The sequence below is a fragment of the Euprymna scolopes genome, chromosome 36, assembly GCF_053919585.1.
Source record: "Euprymna scolopes isolate OS-2025 chromosome 36, ASM5391958v1, whole genome shotgun sequence".
Taxonomy (NCBI): Eukaryota; Metazoa; Mollusca; class Cephalopoda; order Sepiida; family Sepiolidae; genus Euprymna; species Euprymna scolopes.
In genome coordinates, this window is record NC_136517.1 from 4,051,088 (window position 1) to 4,071,396 (window position 20,309).

The following is a 20,309-nucleotide window of genomic DNA, read 5'->3' on the forward strand; positions in this document are numbered from 1 at the left end:
TGAATTTCTACAGAAGTCAATCCATCAAAACAAAAATGTGTTGATTTTAACTTGTACAAAAGTTACAAGCCTCATTAAATGAAGGGAGGTAACTTTTAAAGTTTTATTTTCATAGTAACGTTTGATTTATCTCCCTTATATGGTATATAATTTTTGTCGTGGTTAATCAAACACTCCATCGAAAATTAAGCTGATTGCATCTAAGTATTAATAATTTATGCTTACTAAACTGATAAAAGTCAACGGAAATGAAAGGGGAGGAGATAATGCTTCAATTGGGAAAAAAAAACATATCATATAAATTGATCAAGTATTTTTTTTATTTTTAAATAAGAAAATTAGATTTTAATGCTTTTTGAAATATGACACTTTCATTCCATGCCATAAAAAAATTTTCTGTATTTAAAAAAAATTTTTTTTTTTTATTAGGTTGAATTCTGGATATGAACTGAAAATTCTCATCTCAATGTGTGATACTTGAAAAAAGCCAGACAGCAATTCAGTTAAAACAAAAGGAACAATTCAAAATAATTTAAATAATGAGTTGTTGTTGTTGTTGTTGCAATGATGAAGATAGTAGTGATGATGATGATACCAATAATTGAAGTAGCACTAGGAACAATTAACAAAAAAAAAAATGGATAAAAAACTAGGAGAAATCAGAATCAAGGGGAAGACTCAGACTATACAACAGACGATAATGGTAAAAGCAGCTGAAATTTTAAGGAAAACGCTTGAATGTGGAAACTAACCCACATCAACTGCAAATACGAACCGGGCATATATAGAAACTAAAATAGAAGTAAAACAAAAAGATCGAAACAAATCCAATATGGAACAAAAAGAAACAAACTGTAAAATTGTAAGTGAAAAAAAAAAATTGTAGAGTCGACATCAACTGGCTTCACACCAAATAGTCGTGAAGGGTCGAGGAGGATGGAAAGAATGAGGAGAGAAAGCACTAACCAGACCTCCACTGGATAAGTGCGAAAAGAACTGGGACCTTGGGGAGATTTGTTACCACTCAAATTCTAGTGGTCATTATCAGTAAGACACCAATGGCAAGCGGCTGTTGTGATAACACATATTCATTTGCAAAGGTATTCAAAAGAGGTGGAGAGTACTGGAAATCAGGGCAGACTTGTCACTCAGACTCCAGGGAACACTGTCAGTGAGTAATTTCTGATAATGATCTATGTGAGAACTCCAAGTGAGTACATATAATAATAAAATTTGTGACTTACTTCAGCTTTTTTGTTGATCTGGATTCTAAAGAGACCGTTTGGAAGAGGATAAATGATGATTAAGACATCCCCAAACTCTGTAGGGATAATGTTTCGCCGATAGTCACGACTATGCTCCGACCAAACTATATGTACTTCGTCATTGCCTAAATGCCTCATCTGAAAAAATAAAACAAAGATTCAATTTGAGATAAAAACAATTTGTAATATGCTTATATTTGTGTTTCTAGGTCATCACTTTCAAACTATTTTAAAAAATGAAATCGTCCTATCATCAAATATGAAACGCAAAAAGGCAGTTTTTGATTTTACCTATTTCAGAATTGCTTGAAAATAAAACAAGAAATCGTAATTAAAATCGTGGTGTGATCGAATTAGAATTGATATTCATTTTATTCAAAGATATTTAGCTGCCAATAAATAAAATAAATAAATAAAAAATCAAAACATTGAAAAATGATGATTTAAACAAGTTTTTTTTTTTTTTTCAAACAAATTCAGTATAAAATGGAAACTAAACAAAAAAAGCTTACTTTAATATGCATCGCCGTATCATTGCCCGAAGGCATTCGTGTCGAAACATGATAGATGACTTCACATGTAGAGTTAGAGTAATATGGAGCCGTATCGCCTGTTGTTTTATTTTGTTGCAGACCACCAAGAAAGCCGAGATGGGATTCCAAATCAACCTGAAATTTAGAGAACAAGAAGAATTGATTTATTAGGTTGATACGTCTTAGGTCGATACATCATGCATTTATGACAAAATTAAAAGATGTCAATTATACAAGTACATCCCAGGGAAGCATCTAAATGCTCCCATGGGTCAGCTGTGTTCAATTTGGTCACAAATAAGTAAAGGTCTTGTCCAGAATTCCCCAATATTAAAAAAGAAAAATAAAGAAAAATCTGTATGATGTACATATCCATAATGAAACGAAAATATCTTTTTCCAAAACTCAAGCAGTTTTATTTTTATAAAGAAAATCATTTTTAAGTGATTCATGGGAATTCATAGGCATTACATCATAAATCTACTAAGTATGAATTATTAAGTTATTTCTCTTTTTTCTTGAAATTATTTTTCAAAATAGCAGGCAAGAGTCACTCAAAAAATTTGATTTTCTTATTTAAAAATAAAATTACTTGACCAATTTACATGATTTTTGGAAAATGAGATTTTGTCAGGAGTTTTGACATGGGTAGGTACACAATACAGATTTTTTGTTTGTTTTTTTGATATGGGGAAATTCTGGACAAGAATCAAAAGTAAAAAAATGTTTACTTTTTAAAAGAAAACTTTTAAACTTATGTGATTGACACAATGTTGTAAGCAATCATAAAATTGTATCAATATTTTATTGATTATTTAAATTTTTTTTTGTGCAAAATTTTCATTTCTCGGCAAGAATTGTTGCAGTGAATGAAAAAGTACACGTATTTATACAATAAAATGTTAACATGCAAGTATAAAAATGTTGGATTTTTTTTGTTTAAACTTGAAAGACTGATTTTCTAGGATAGCATGCAATTACTCACCTCCCAACCTAATCCACTGACAAAATCTTCATACGCTTTGCTCCCGCTACAATTGGCAAGGATAGAATGTTTATCCTCTTGGCCTTCCGCAACATATATCACAGCAACTTTATGAGTGTCACGACTAGAAGACAAATTATCAAAAACAAAAATATTTGAAGCAAAAAATAAAATTCGTCTATAAACAAAATACAATTCACTTCCCAAAGTTAATTTTGTTATTCATAAAGAAAAATAATTTAACTTTACACTTCTAAAAATAAGAATAGTATTTCTAAACAGAAAACAATATCTCTACTCACATTTTTAAAAACTATATCAACCAAACAATTGTATTTTTTTTAATAGCGTAATATATTTCTACATTTTTGAGATGAGGATGTATTATTTGGATTCTTTTGACTACTATTCTCATCTTGAATGTCATTTTAATGATGTTTATGTCGACGTAACCTCTGACCTTCTTCAGATGTATCTTGTTGAACTCGGGGAATCTTTCTATTGAATGGCATAAGAGATAAAATAAAATTCAGTTGTAGGTTATTCTTCTGAAGTTTAAAGGTTCAATCATCAGTACAGATGACACTCAAAATACAATTGCAAAGTACTTAGGATTTCATCCAGTCATGGCTGATGGAACAAGAGCATGCTAGCGTGTGACTTAATAAATAAATGGTTCCATTAAAAATTTTGTGCAAAGTTTGACAGAAAGATTGAGTTTGACAAGATACACCCGAAAAAGGTCAGTTGATGTAACCTCCAACTTTCTTCAGATGTATCATGTCAAGCTTAAGAATCTGTATATAACTTTGAACGAAACCCTTTATTTAATTCAAGGGAAAAGTATGCTCTCAGAATACAATTGTGAATTAGAACTTCTACCCAGTCATGGCTGACAGGATGAAAGCATGTTACGTGAATTAAATAATGGGTTCTGTTTGAAATTCTGTACCGATTTCAGAGTTCAACACTTGAAGATCGGAAATTACACGAACCAAAACATTGTGAAAAACGAACTCAAGATGCGAGCAGTAGTTGAAAGAGTTCAAATAATAAAGAGTATTTTAGCAACAAATTGCCTATGTTTAAAAAAAAAAAACAAAGCAATAATAGAAAATGTTAATTCAAAAATACAAAGTATAAACGTTCAAGTATATTCGTTGGGTTTAATCTGATGAAATATTTAAGAACATTGACCTCTATATTCCTATCATAATCCATAATGTTTGTATTTGTCTAGATAAGTATTTGTTTTTTTTATTAACGGTTGAAACAGGATATGGCAAAAATAAGAGATCGCAGAGTAGTCAAATAAAATTCTTACAAAAATCACAGTGCAAGGGAGGTAAGCACTACCTTACTTTTTATTCTGTATAATAGAACTTAAAACGAATGACAGCTTTCCCTATGAAATTAGGTTTTTCGCAGAAGTTTAACATTACCGTTAAAATATCAATGTCATTATATAAATAAGAGGGACAGAACCCTAGCAGTAGTTGATTAAGAATATAAATATATATATATATATATATATATATATATTACAGAAGGATGTTAAATGCACTTGTAGTTCTAATTTTCTGTAATAAAATCTATATATATCTATAAAAGTGAACATGTCTGTGTGTCTGTCTGTCTGTGTACATTTTCCTACACAATAACTATCAATTTTTAGTCTACAGTCTCGAAATTTGATATAAAGGGTACTGAGATTTGGGAAATCTTTGTAATCGGTTTTCGGACAGAAATTTGGCTGTTAAGGGGCCAAAGTTCAACGATTTGACCTTTGAGAACTCTACCAAACTCCTCCGACAATTTTGGGTATAAACAATTGAAATTTTAGATATAGGTTCCTTGGACATGGATCTAACTTAATATCTTGATTTGAGCCCAAAACAATACATGTTAAGGGGTCATATAATAGGGGTTAAAGTTTTAAAAAATTTGATCTCTGCGGTCTCTACGAAATTACTCAGACAATTTCTGGTCTAAACATTAGAAATTTTACATAAAGAGTATTCAGAGATACGACAAGCTTTTTCATCAGTTTGGGTCGAAAATTTAAGCTATCAATATATAAATGTATGTATGTATGTCTGCCTAAAACTTTTGACAGAGGCAACAGATTTTTACAAGATCAGTATCGTTTGAAGCTCGACCCTTCAGACGAAAAATTGGCTAAAAACATTAATTTCTTCACTCTCAACTGGGCACTTTTCTACAGGGAGGGGTTGCTTTTTTCGCCGATATTTTCGAAAGTCATCTCTCTTTTCAATTATCAGGCCTTAATTTAAACTAACGTCACTTCTGGTTTGACGGTGGTCGTAACAGCAAAGATGTCACTTTTTTTCACATTCTTTTTCTCCTTCACAGTATGGGTCTGCCTTCCTACTACCAATTTTTTTTTTTTTTTTGCTCAACAGGCCTGCAAACACTCGGGCAACGCCGGGCACCCATGCTAGTCAGTAATAAATATATAAATTCAGTAAATAAACACCTATATATAAACATTAAAACCACCTACACAAGTTAACTTGTGTTTTTGTGCTAAATGGACATCATCATAGTTACAATAATAATTAAATTGCCTAAAGTCAGAGGTATAGATATCGGGGCCAGAAAGTCAACAAAGGTGTTCTTCTCGTGGTTATATCTGTGGAAGTGAAGGCTTTTTAAACATTTACAACTTTTTCACCAACTAATTCAAGTAACCTGTCTTCTAATCTGTACGTAATTTTAAAAATATGATATTTGTGTATTTGGCCTGTGATTTTAACCATGTCTAGATTGTTTCGATGTTCATAATTAGAGTTTTACTTTGTATTGAGAACTTTTGAAAAAGTATTTTTTAGTTCATTTAATTAATATATTTTAACTTTGGAAAAAGTATTAGTTTTTTAAAGTTCATTTAATTAATATATTTGAACTTTTGAAAAAGTATTAGTTTTTTTTAATTCATTTAATTAATATATTTGAACTTTTGAAAAAGTATTTTTTTAAGTTCATTTAATTAATATATTTGAACTTTTGAAAAAGTATTATTTTTTGAAATTCATTTAATTAATATATTTGAACTTTTGAAAAAGTATTAGTTTTTTAAATTCATTTAATTTATATATTTAAACTTTTGAAAAAGTATTATTTTTTGAAATTCATTTAATTAATATATTTGAACTTTTGAAAAAGTATTAGCTTTTTAAAGTTCATTTAATCAATATTTTTGAATTTGCTAAACTTTTATATTTTGTTTCATTTTACTTCAATTAAAGTTCTCAAAAATCGAGAGGCCCCTAACCCTTCCTTGATTTTTACATGGGATCCATAAATATTCGAATATTCCATTAAAGTTCTTCTGTACCTCTCAAACACTGAGTTAGTAAAGAAGTTGGGAACATAATTTTCCTCTCTTCCAATTAACCATTTAAATATGTCATAGTATATCTTTCTTGTAGTCTCTTAGTTTGAATTCATCTAGTCTGGTGGAGTATCCAGCTTTGTGCTGTTATTTGAGGTAACATCACTTGAAGAAGATGCATCATTCCTCGTAAAAGCCAGTATAAGTTAGGCATAGCAAGGAGATCTTATTTGGGCAGCAAATACAATGTGATTTTTAATATTTAGTCAGGGTTTACGTATAGGGAAAAGTATTCTCATACCAGGTTGTCATGACAAAGACCTTAGACACTTAAGGATAGTGTCTAATAGGCATTCAAGTTCTCTATTATATAATATTAAAAGTCAAATGTCCTACAAAAGGGATACATTCGTTTTAAGTAGCTGAGTGGTCTTGGTTACAGTATTCGATTAATAATTTAGTAAGTCGTTTTACTGAATGAATGTTTGTGGACTTAAGCGTGAGGCTTTCGGCATATCTCCTATAATCATACAAACTGTTACAATTGCCTTTTCGAGGCCTCAAACTCGGTGTAATATTAGATCTATGAATTGGTTTAAAACTTTTCTTTTCACTCCCAATATAATTGAAGATTGGATTATTTATTCCAATTGAAGATGTCAAAAAAGGCAAATGAAGAACTTACCATTTTTGGCTATCCAAATTCTTCAATTCTCGTAAAAGTTTATCACTCTTTTTTAACAGATCAAAATGACACCTAGAGAAAATGAAAAAAAATGAAAGAAAAAATAATATGCATAAATCAAAAGCTAATCTTACAACAATATTTTTTTTTAATTCTTCTTAAAATGGCCATTAAAATTATTAAAGTAAAATTCGACATGAATGTTTCATGAAAATTCTCATTTTTTTCAATTGTTCATTGTTTGGTATTCATGGAAATAATCGCTTAAATTTCTTTTCCTTTTTTTTTTTTTAGGAGCAGGGCTTAACAGAAAGTCCTCATCTACTTTTAAATTTATTCTTATAATTTTCTTTTTAATTTGATAAACAATGTTTTCTCTTCATTGTACACTAGATTTTGATGAACTCATTGTGAGATTTTCATGTATATTTTTTACTTGTGCCAGTTTTATCCAAATTCATTATTATGATTCATAGATTTTAGTTTTAATAATACGTTTAAAATCAATAAATATTTATCAAATCATCATTAGTACCAGCAATGAAAAAAATAAAGTTTTTAAACAAAAAAATAAATAAAAGAATCATTTCTGGAATCGCAAATTAAGCTCAAAATTTTCCAATTCCGATACCCCCAAAAGTTCTAATTTTTCCAATTCCTGATCCTAATGACTCACCCTAAGACTAGTAATTTGATTTCTTTAAGTTTTAAAAACAAACAAAACTGCTAAAGTTTTACTTTATGCATTTAATGGCTTATCAACCATTTTTTTGTGTGATTATTTAATATTAAAACAAAATACTGATTTGTTACTTTGATCACTTTCTTGCCTTGACAGAATATAAAATTGACTTTGCAATCTAGCAAGGAATCAGCTAAAATAAAATTAATGAAATCAATATAACATGAGATTATTGAAATCAAAATAAAATTTCAAACATTATAAAAAACGTATCCAATACATAACATTCCCAAAATAGTTTTAAAAAGTGTTTTCAATTATTCTTTAAAAAAAAAACTAATTTCAATAATTAAAAAAAAAACTAATTTCAATAATTCCTAAAAAAATAAAACTAATTTCAATAATTAAAAAAAAATAAAACTAATTTCAATAATTCCTAAAAAAATAAAACTCATTTCAATAATTCCTAAAAAAATAAAACTCATTTCAATAATTAAAAAAAAATAAAACTAATTTCAATAATTCCTAAAAAAATAAAACTAATTTCAATAATTAAAAAAAAAATAAAAACTAATTTCAATAATTAAAAAAAAAATAAAAACTAATTTCAATAATTCCTAAAAAAATAAAACTAATTTCAATAATTCTTAAAAAAATAAAACTAATTTCGATAAGTTAAAAAAAAAACTAATTTCAATAATTCTTAAAAAAAAAATAAAACTAATTTCAATAATTCCTAAAAAAAAATTAAACTAACTTCAATAATTCTTAAAATAAAACTAATTTCAATAATTCTTTAAAAAAATTAAACTAACTTCAATAATTCTTAAAAACATTAAACTAACTTCAATAATTCTTAAAAACATTAAACTAACTTCAATAATTCTTAAAAACATTAAACTAACTTCAATAATTCTTAAAAACATTAAACTAACTTCAATAAATATATATTATTCCTTAATTGGAATTTTTTATTTTTGAGATGAGCATTTTTATGTTTATTTTTATTTTTATTTCGGACTATTAGTCTCATCTTTATTAGTTGTTGTTTGTTTGTTTTTATTGGTTCACAACGTTTCGGCCAACTTCCTCTGGCCTTCGTCAGGTGGTAACCGCGACGGATAGGAACTTCGAATCTCCTAACTGCATTCTCAGCCATCACTGCCATCCGTAGTTGTCGTCGTCTCACCACATTTTTGACCAATTACCTCTGGCACGCTTTGGGTGGGATTGAAACCGCTATCTTCAGACAATGTTCATCTGGAACCGTAGAGATTCAACGTCTCTATCAACTGCGCCACGGGCCCCGAAGGGCGATCAAGGTTGGATTCTTTGATCTTATAAATCCACATTTATTCATTATCTGATCTTCCATAGTCGGGTCCGTACCGATTGGTATATATATATATTATTCCTTAATTGGAATTTTTTATTTTTGAGATGAGCATTTTTATGTTTATTTTTATTTTTATTTCGGACTATTAGTCTCATCTTTATTAGTTGTTGTTTGTTTGTTTTTATTGGTTCACAACGTTTCGGCCAACTTCCTCTGGCCTTCGTCAGGTGGTAACCGCGACGGATAGGAACTTCGAATCTCCTAACTGCATTCTCAGCCATCACTGCCATCCGTAGTTGTCGTCGTCTCACCACATTTTTGACCAATTACCTCTGGCACGCTTTGGGTGGGATTGAAACCGCTATCTTCAGACAATGTTCATCTGGAACCGTAGAGATTCAACGTCTCTATCAACTGCGCCACGGGCCCCGAAGGGCGATCAAGGTTGGATTCTTTGATCTTATAAATCCACATTTATTCATTATCTGATCTTCCATAGTCGGGTCCGTACCGATTGGTATATATATATATTATTCCTTAATTGGAATTTTTTATTTTTGAGATGAGCATTTTTATGTTTATTTTTATTTTTATTTCGGACTATTAGTCTCATCTTTATTAGTTGTTGTTTGTTTGTTTTTATTGGTTCACAACGTTTCGGCCAACTTCCTCTGGCCTTCGTCAGGTGGTAACCGCGACGGATAGGAACTTCGAATCTCCTAACTGCATTCTCAGCCATCACTGCCATCCGTAGTTGTCGTCGTCTCACCACATTTTTGACCAATTACCTCTGGCACGCTTTGGGTGGGATTGAAACCGCTATCTTCAGACAATGTTCATCTGGAACCGTAGAGATTCAACGTCTCTATCAACTGCGCCACGGGCCCCGAAGGGCGATCAAGGTTGGATTCTTTGATCTTATAAATCCACATTTATTCATTATCTGATCTTCCATAGTCGGGTCCGTACCGATTGGTATATATATATATTATTCCTTAATTGGAATTTTTTATTTTTGAGATGAGCATTTTTATGTTTATTTTTATTTTTATTTCGGACTATTAGTCTCATCTTTATTAGTTGTTGTTTGTTTGTTTTTATTGGTTCACAACGTTTCGGCCAACTTCCTCTGGCCTTCGTCAGGTGGTAACCGCGACGGATAGGAACTTCGAATCTCCTAACTGCATTCTCAGCCATCACTGCCATCCGTAGTTGTCGTCGTCTCACCACATTTTTGACCAATTACCTCTGGCACGCTTTGGGTGGGATTGAAACCGCTATCTTCAGACAATGTTCATCTGGAACCGTAGAGATTCAACGTCTCTATCAACTGCGCCACGGGCCCCGAAGGGCGATCAAGGTTGGATTCTTTGATCTTATAAATCCACATTTATTCATTATCTGATCTTCCATAGTCGGGTCCGTACCGATTGGTATATATATATATTATTCCTTAATTGGAATTTTTTATTTTTGAGATGAGCATTTTTATGTTTATTTTTATTTTTATTTCGGACTATTAGTCTCATCTTTATTAGTTGTTGTTTGTTTGTTTTTATTGGTTCACAACGTTTCGGCCAACTTCCTCTGGCCTTCGTCAGGTGGTAACCGCGACGGATAGGAACTTCGAATCTCCTAACTGCATTCTCAGCCATCACTGCCATCCGTAGTTGTCGTCGTCTCACCACATTTTTGACCAATTACCTCTGGCACGCTTTGGGTGGGATTGAAACCGCTATCTTCAGACAATGTTCATCTGGAACCGTAGAGATTCAACGTCTCTATCAACTGCGCCACGGGCCCCGAAGGGCGATCAAGGTTGGATTCTTTGATCTTATAAATCCACATTTATTCATTATCTGATCTTCCATAGTCGGGTCCGTACCGATTGGTATATATATATATTATTCCTTAATTGGAATTTTTTATTTTTGAGATGAGCATTTTTATGTTTATTTTTATTTTTATTTCGGACTATTAGTCTCATCTTTATTAGTTGTTGTTTGTTTGTTTTTATTGGTTCACAACGTTTCGGCCAACTTCCTCTGGCCTTCGTCAGGTGGTAACCGCGACGGATAGGAACTTCGAATCTCCTAACTGCATTCTCAGCCATCACTGCCATCCGTAGTTGTCGTCGTCTCACCACATTTTTGACCAATTACCTCTGGCACGCTTTGGGTGGGATTGAAACCGCTATCTTCAGACAATGTTCATCTGGAACCGTAGAGATTCAACGTCTCTATCAACTGCGCCACGGGCCCCGAAGGGCGATCAAGGTTGGATTCTTTGATCTTATAAATCCACATTTATTCATTATCTGATCTTCCATAGTCGGGTCCGTACCGATTGGTATATATATATATTATTCCTTAATTGGAATTTTTTATTTTTGAGATGAGCATTTTTATGTTTATTTTTATTTTTATTTCGGACTATTAGTCTCATCTTTATTAGTTGTTGTTTGTTTGTTTTTATTGGTTCACAACGTTTCGGCCAACTTCCTCTGGCCTTCGTCAGGTGGTAACCGCGACGGATAGGAACTTCGAATCTCCTAACTGCATTCTCAGCCATCACTGCCATCCGTAGTTGTCGTCGTCTCACCACATTTTTGACCAATTACCTCTGGCACGCTTTGGGTGGGATTGAAACCGCTATCTTCAGACAATGTTCATCTGGAACCGTAGAGATTCAACGTCTCTATCAACTGCGCCACGGGCCCCGAAGGGCGATCAAGGTTGGATTCTTTGATCTTATAAATCCACATTTATTCATTATCTGATCTTCCATAGTCGGGTCCGTACCGATTGGTATATATATATATTATTCCTTAATTGGAATTTTTTATTTTTGAGATGAGCATTTTTATGTTTATTTTTATTTTTATTTCGGACTATTAGTCTCATCTTTATTAGTTGTTGTTTGTTTGTTTTTATTGGTTCACAACGTTTCGGCCAACTTCCTCTGGCCTTCGTCAGGTGGTAACCGCGACGGATAGGAACTTCGAATCTCCTAACTGCATTCTCAGCCATCACTGCCATCCGTAGTTGTCGTCGTCTCACCACATTTTTGACCAATTACCTCTGGCACGCTTTGGGTGGGATTGAAACCGCTATCTTCAGACAATGTTCATCTGGAACCGTAGAGATTCAACGTCTCTATCAACTGCGCCACGGGCCCCGAAGGGCGATCAAGGTTGGATTCTTTGATCTTATAAATCCACATTTATTCATTATCTGATCTTCCATAGTCGGGTCCGTACCGATTGGTATATATATATATTATTCCTTAATTGGAATTTTTTATTTTTGAGATGAGCATTTTTATGTTTATTTTTATTTTTATTTCGGACTATTAGTCTCATCTTTATTAGTTGTTGTTTGTTTGTTTTTATTGGTTCACAACGTTTCGGCCAACTTCCTCTGGCCTTCGTCAGGTGGTAACCGCGACGGATAGGAACTTCGAATCTCCTAACTGCATTCTCAGCCATCACTGCCATCCGTAGTTGTCGTCGTCTCACCACATTTTTGACCAATTACCTCTGGCACGCTTTGGGTGGGATTGAAACCGCTATCTTCAGACAATGTTCATCTGGAACCGTAGAGATTCAACGTCTCTATCAACTGCGCCACGGGCCCCGAAGGGCGATCAAGGTTGGATTCTTTGATCTTATAAATCCACATTTATTCATTATCTGATCTTCCATAGTCGGGTCCGTACCGATTGGTATATATATATATTATTCCTTAATTGGAATTTTTTATTTTTGAGATGAGCATTTTTATGTTTATTTTTATTTTTATTTCGGACTATTAGTCTCATCTTTATTAGTTGTTGTTTGTTTGTTTTTATTGGTTCACAACGTTTCGGCCAACTTCCTCTGGCCTTCGTCAGGTGGTAACCGCGACGGATAGGAACTTCGAATCTCCTAACTGCATTCTCAGCCATCACTGCCATCCGTAGTTGTCGTCGTCTCACCACATTTTTGACCAATTACCTCTGGCACGCTTTGGGTGGGATTGAAACCGCTATCTTCAGACAATGTTCATCTGGAACCGTAGAGATTCAACGTCTCTATCAACTGCGCCACGGGCCCCGAAGGGCGATCAAGGTTGGATTCTTTGATCTTATAAATCCACATTTATTCATTATCTGATCTTCCATAGTCGGGTCCGTACCGATTGGTATATATATATATTATTCCTTAATTGGAATTTTTTATTTTTGAGATGAGCATTTTTATGTTTATTTTTATTTTTATTTCGGACTATTAGTCTCATCTTTATTAGATTTAAAAAATTCCAATTAAGGAATAATATATATATATACCAATCGGTACGGACCCGACTATGGAAGATCAGATAATGAATAAATGTGGATTTATAAGATCAAAGAATCCAACCTTGATCGCCCTTCGGGGCCCGTGGCGCAGTTGATAGAGACGTTGAATCTCTACGGTTCCAGATGAACATTGTCTGAAGATAGCGGTTTCAATCCCACCCAAAGCGTGCCAGAGGTAATTGGTCAAAAATGTGGTGAGACGACGACAACTACGGATGGCAGTGATGGCTGAGAATGCAGTTAGGAGATTCGAAGTTCCTATCCGTCGCGGTTACCACCTGACGAAGGCCAGAGGAAGTTGGCCGAAACGTTGTGAACCAATAAAAACAAACAAACAACAACTAATAAAGATGAGACTAATAGTCCGAAATAAAAATAAAAATAACTTCAATAATTCTTAAAAACATTAAACTAACTTCAATAATTCTTAAAAACATTAAACTAACTTCAATAATTCTTAAAAACATTAAACTAACTTCAATAATTCTTAAAAACATTAAACTAACTTCAATAATTCTTAAAAACATTAAACTAACTTCAATAATTCTTAAAAACATTAAACTAACTTCAATAATTCTTAAAATAAAACTAATTTCAATAATTCTTAAAATAAAACTAATTTCAATAATTAAAAAAAAATTAAACTAATTTCAATAATTCTTAAAAAATAAAACTAATTTCAATAATTCTTTAAAAAATTAAACTAACTTCAATAATTCTTAAAATAAAACTAATTTCAATAATTCTTAAAAAATAAAACTAACTTCAATAATTCTTAAAAACATTAAACTAACTTCAATAATTCTTAAAATAAAACTAACTTCAATAATTCTTAAAATAAAACTAATTTCAATAATTAAAAAAAAATAAAACTAATTTCAATAATTCTTAAAAAAATTAAACTAACTTCAATAATTCTTTAAAAAAATTAAACTAACATCAATAATTCTTAAAATAAAACTAATTTCAATAATTCTTAATTAAAATAAGAGCAAAAAATCTTTTCAATGATTATTAAAAAAAAAACGATCAGAATAATGTAATAAAAAAAAAGAGTACATGCGCAGGAGAGATATCGGCATGAGAGAAAAAAAGTAAAAGAATTTGTTTGCCTTGTCACCATTTCCGATAGCGGTACGCAAGAAGTTGGAAAGTATGTGTTGGCTAACTATGACTATGAACGTTAGGTTTAGTAGATGTAAAACAGTTGAGGTAGCAGGTTCATTTGACGAGAATCGGCCAAGGAAAACATGGGAGAAGGTGATAAGAACATGCTTGAAAGAGGGATAGATAAAGACCTAGCCAGAGATAGGTCAATTTAGAAGTCAATTTCTAAAAGGTGTCTAACACATGTCAGCATGTTAAACCGACTACGATGTTGAAATGTTCTTAGAAGTCATCAAATTTTGTTCACTCTATTTAATCATTTTCAATCTTCTCATAATATTCTTTATCATTCAACTGACAACTGGTGACTCATTATAAAAAATATAATTAAAAAAAAAAACTTTTTTTTTTTTTTTTTTTTTTTTTTACAAAAACAATTCCATAGTCCATGAGAAATCCATTGATCTTATCATTCACCACCAGAGAGAGAGAGATTACTTACCTTCTTTCCCAAGACAAAAGACCCATCTGATCAAGCAGCATTCTGGAAATTTGAAATGGGGAGACTGGATCGACCACTTCTGTTGGAAGTTGTGGGTTGGCGACCATACTAGGAATTTGGAAGACAAAAGACAAGAGTTAATTTATAACACGACGATGCATCCTAATGGAGCTGAATGAAAACTTTGTTTTGCTTTCATTATGATTATATGAAGAAAGTGTAGATATACAAAATACGCAAAGAAAAAAGCAAAAATTAAAAAAAATTAATATTCAACAAAAATAGAAATAAAATTTGAAAAACAAAAAAAAAATTACATTTTGGACTTTGACTGACAAACTTTATTCTTTGATTACATTCGTGCACCAAAATGTTTGAGTCAATTATTTTCCATTGAAATTAATAAAAATTCAATTAATATTAATTTATTATTTTTATAAAAAAGATTTATAGAAGGCAATACAATGAAGAGGCGTAATGGATTGACACAAACTAAAACATATAAAAGTGGAATAAGATATATAGATTCACTTTTTATTAAGACAAAATATATATATTAATATTTTATAATTGCGTTATGTTCTTGCATCATTATTACGAGCAAATGGAAGTTTCGTATCATATTTCGGGAAATTTTCCATTCCTCAGATATGTGTCAATTTTATATCAAACGTGCATACAAGGAACTGAATTATCTTTCATGTTCATAATGAGCACTGTTGAGGCAGGATTTGAGGACGATATTTTTTTTTTTTTTTTTGTACCTGGAATTTGACTTCTTCAAGCCAATTCTTAACCTCTAAATTCAGTTTGCAAGTTTCTAAAGTTTTTGAACGAAATATTAAAGTATTTAAAAATATTTGTCACTACAGTTAAAAAAAATTATGACTTTAACCCATTTTAAAATTAATTGTTACAAAGTAGAATTTTTGGTGTCAAATTAACAAGATTAACGAGTCTATATGCGGTTCTTATTTTTTATGCAATTTTAATAAATATCAAATTGTCACAATTTTAAATAAATGAAAACTTTTTTAAGAAATATTTGTTGAGAATTACTTTTATGATAAGAACAAAATATTTCTTCAAAAATCTATTGCAACTTTCAATAAATGTAGAGATTCATTTTATTTAAAGATATTTTCCTGACAATGACATTTATTTTTACAAAAGCAGAGAGATTTTTCTCCTTAGTATTATTAACGCTAACAGTAACAGTAAAATAAGTGAAGAAAAGAAAACACGGAATTTCTATGGGGCCTTGTTAGTTTATTATTGCTTTAAATTCAAAACTTTTAAAATATTGTTTTTTAAAAAATCATTTATGAAAAAAAAGAAAAATCTAAAAATAAAACGAAGATAACGAATCAGAGGCAAATTCTTTTTTTGAAATAAAGTCAGATTTTTGTAATTTTTTTCACCAAGCAACTTAGAAACAGGAAAAAGTTGGAAACTTTTATAGGAGTCAGAGTTTTGAAAACTGATTTTAGAGTCAGGTCAGATGTTTTTTTTTGTTTTTTTTTGTAACTAGCCCATCTCTGAGTGGGAAAGCAGGAATTGGCAACTTTTGCTAGAAAGCAGAGTCAGGAGTAAGAGTAGTTTATATATATATATATATATATATATATATATATATATATATATAAAGCAATAGAAAATGAGTGCATGAAAAGTAATATGGTTAAGCTTAAACATGGAAAAGTAAATGACTAGTTGTTAAAACTGGAAAAGAAAAGGAAAAGATATTCTAGTAAAAAATATAAATTTATAACTTAAAATATTATAGCATTAAGAATTGATTATATAATGTTATAAATTGAATTTTTTAAAAATTCTTAATGCTGCAATATTTTAAGTTATAAATTTATTATATTTTTCATGCTCGCATTTTTCTATTGTAATCCATGATTTTTCCAGGCTTCCAGTAAATTCACTTGTTCTTTGTTTAATTTCAGTCTTATTTTTTTGCCCCCATAAACATAACATACACATACGAGGGCGTGCAATAAGTAATGCCCCTGACCCACTTCCCATAGCAGAAGAGCAACGAAACTTGGCACAGCTATTAGACTTTCTATACATAGGAACCATGCAGAGTTATGCATTTCTCCCATCGTTTGATGCGGCTCTGGAGATCGTTTTTCTAGAACATTCCAGGTTGGTCCTCCAATCACAACGTGACTTCAGAAATCAAGGCTGCATCATCTGGGAAACACTTTCCTTTCAAAAGCAACTTCATGGCTGGGAAGAGGTGAAAGTCAGAGGGTGCAAGGTCAGGAGAGTAGGTAGGATGGGGTAGATTTCATAACCATACGCCCGTGCTTCTAATCTGGCAACATGCGAGTTGTGGACTGGAGCATTGTCCTGCAGGAGGAGGGTACCTTTGCTGATCTTGCCCCGCCTCTTGATTTTGATAGTTTCCCTTAATTTCCTCAAAAGTGAAGCATAATAGGCTCCTGTAATTGTGGTACCTCCATCCTGGTCCCAGAAGACTGTGAGCATGACCTTGCTAGCGGAGGGCTGCACCCTTGCCTTCTTTGGAGGTGGTGAGTCCAAGTGCTTCAACTGCATTGACTGGGTTTTGGTCTCTGGATCATAGTGATGGATCCAGGTTTCATCCTGTGTAATCAGTCTTTTTAAAAACTTTGACTCATCTTCTTGGCACATCTCCAAATTCATCCTCGAGCACTCAACGCGTTCTCGCTTCTGGAATGTTGTGAGCAACCTGGGAATCCATCTGGCAGACACCTTATGCATATGCAAATGGTCATGAATGATAGTTTCCACAGACCCTGTACTAATCTTGACATCTTGGGCTATTTGGCGAATAGTAATGTGCCGATCTTCCAAAATGGCAACCTCAACTTGACGGACAGATGCCTCATCAATGGCAGAAGGGGAGGGGGGCGACCAGGTCTGGGAGCTGTTTCCACAGATTTCCGGCCATGTTTGAATTCATGATGCCAGCGTTTTACAAGGTCATATGATGGGGCATTATCACAATAAGTTTCTTTCATTTCATCAAAAGTTTCCTGTGGTGTGCGTCCTTTCAAATACAAAACCCGGATCACTGCTCGACATTCAACAGGCTCCATTTCACACCTGACTTACAGACAGAAAATGTCATTTTCCAAAAATCATGTAAATTAATCACGTACTTTGTACTAAGAAAATCAAATTTTATGAGTAAGCAAAACGCATTGTCTCGCATCACCATTTTGAAAAAAAAAAAAAAAAAGCAAATAAGTCCACAATAATTCAAACTTGCAGGATCAGTCTTGTAATGCTATTGCTTTAAATTGTTTAAAAATGATTTTCTTTATAAAAATAAAACTATTTGATCAATTTGTGATTTTTGGAATATGACATTTCCATTCCTAGATGAGTACATATCATAATTTTTCTGCATTTTTTTTTTTTTTTTTTTTTTTTTTAATTAATAATTGGGTTGAATTCCAAATAAGAACCAAAATATAATTTTTGTATGCAAACATTTATTTCAGCCGGCTTGCTCAGAACACTCAAGAAATATCTGTCAGAGTTGGGTCAGCATCCAAACGTCTATGCACGTTTTAAACACAGCATGGGCATAAAACAATTAAGAGAGCATCCAGTCAAGACATGTGGTTCACGTGGCATCAGACAACATTTAATAACAAGGGACTCCACAATATGACACCGCATAATTTCCACGGCGTATATCACCATATTTGGTGCCACAATGTCATTACTGTAGTTTACATGATACAAACAAATTAATCAGTGTTTCTCGCAAGAAATGCATAGGGGAAATATCACTGTTGAAAATAAACAGAAAAACTCTGATCTACTTCCGTATACAGTAAAACTATTTGTGTACACTAAAAATTATGGGAAATTATTGAGTAGCATTTTAATAAGAAATAAAATTATTTTACAATTCATAGACAAGACTGCATAGCGTCTTCATATTAGAAAAAAGGGAGATAATCTATGATGACTTAAAGACAAATAATGGAAATATGAGTAAAAAAATATTATTTCTTACTAAAATTCTAATCAACGTTTTTTTCTATAAGTTTTGGTGTAGATATTTATTTTTACTTGATATGTAAATATATTTTAAAGCTTTCCTGTTAATTTTTTTTTTAACTGTCGTATTTCAATTGTGCTTTTCTTTCAAGAAGCACCAATTAATTTTATTAAATTTTATTAATTAGCATTTGGCTTACTAAATGCACACCACAAACGAGACAGTTATCTGCATTGTCTACGAATGTTATAAATTCCAATTTTCAAAAACTATAAAAATCTAATATTTTTCATAAAATTTATGATTTGTATAAACATGGAGGGAAAATACACCACAAATTAACAGAATCAAATCAATTATTAATGGCAAAGTTTTATCAATCATTGTTCAACAATTGGATGTGAGAGAAAATAATGTTATTTTACAAATTCATTTAATTTGACAGGTTTTGCCAATATTTCAGCTTTGTTAGAAAAGTATGTAAAAAACAATTAAAAAGATCGATATCAATCTACATTAAAATGTAAACATTTTTTTTTCAAAAAAAAAAAAAAAAACCAAATGAATCTCGTCTGCATTGAATTTGAAATTACCTCTATGGTCACCCTCTTTACCCTTAAAAATATCAGAACAAACTTTACTTTTTTTGATTATTTGAACTACTGTATATTTACAGAAAGCTGCTTTTATTTTATTTTTTTTTTAGCAAAACTAGAAAAAATATGCTTAAAAAAAATAAATAACTGTATAATATTTACAGAAAGCTTTTTTTTATTATCTTTTTGTTTAATAAAGAAGACCAGAAAAAGAAAAATATGCTTAAAAAATAAATAAAATACATGTAAAAAAAAAAGCACTAAAATATGGCAAAGTATATAGTGCTGCAAAACAAGACTTCATGCTAATAATTGTGCTTTTGAAAAGTGAAGGAGGGTACGGATAATTCTGCTTTCCATCAAAAAGTAAAAGATGAAAATGCTGCTTGCTTGTTTGCACACTGAATGTTTTAAATAGCAGGAGGAAGGTCAAAAGGGAGAAGTGGTAGGAGGAGGGACCAATAAGATGAAAAGTGGTGGGAAGAGTCGAACAGTCTTTGCTACATTTTCCTACAACACAAAGCGAGTGAATGTATCAATATTATTATTGGAGGTGGAGTTGAGATGTGTAAAAAGTTTCAGCAAAGAAAATGGATTTGCATAAGTTTCATTAAAGTTGGGAGAAGAGCACAAGATGAGTTACAGCAATTTTTTTTTTTTTCACAACAATATTCACCAAACAGCAACAAAAGCTACATAATATCAGGGATTGTGAGTGGAGGAATGTTGAAGGCGATTGGGTAAAAAAAAAAAAAAAATTAATACAAATGAAGCAGGATAAAATTCAAAATTACCAACACCCAGTACGTATGACCAAATACACATCAAGAAACTGAAACACTTGTTTTATTGAATTGCAATAACCTGAAGGTGAATATCAAGAAAATACTGTCATATTTCACAAAAAGTACCC

General features: G+C 31.6%; 1 protein-coding gene across 14 annotated transcripts in view; it reads right to left on the minus strand.

Annotated features, from left to right (window-relative positions):
• The window catches only part of LOC145260287 (ral GTPase-activating protein subunit alpha-1-like), a 476,501-nt gene that overhangs the window by 200,178 nt on the left and 256,014 nt on the right, over positions 1-20,309 (minus strand). For all 14 annotated transcript variants that reach the window (XM_080118139.1, XM_080118137.1, XM_080118136.1 and 11 more), the window contains 5 exons: positions 14,789-14,896; positions 6,824-6,895; positions 2,784-2,907; positions 1,778-1,933; positions 1,245-1,403 (listed from right to left, as the gene is read on the minus strand). In XM_080118139.1, the coding sequence (XP_079974265.1) occupies positions 1,245-1,403; positions 1,778-1,933; positions 2,784-2,907; positions 6,824-6,895; positions 14,789-14,896 (619 nt within the window). The remainder of the gene's footprint in view (positions 1-1,244; positions 1,404-1,777; positions 1,934-2,783; positions 2,908-6,823; positions 6,896-14,788; positions 14,897-20,309) is intronic.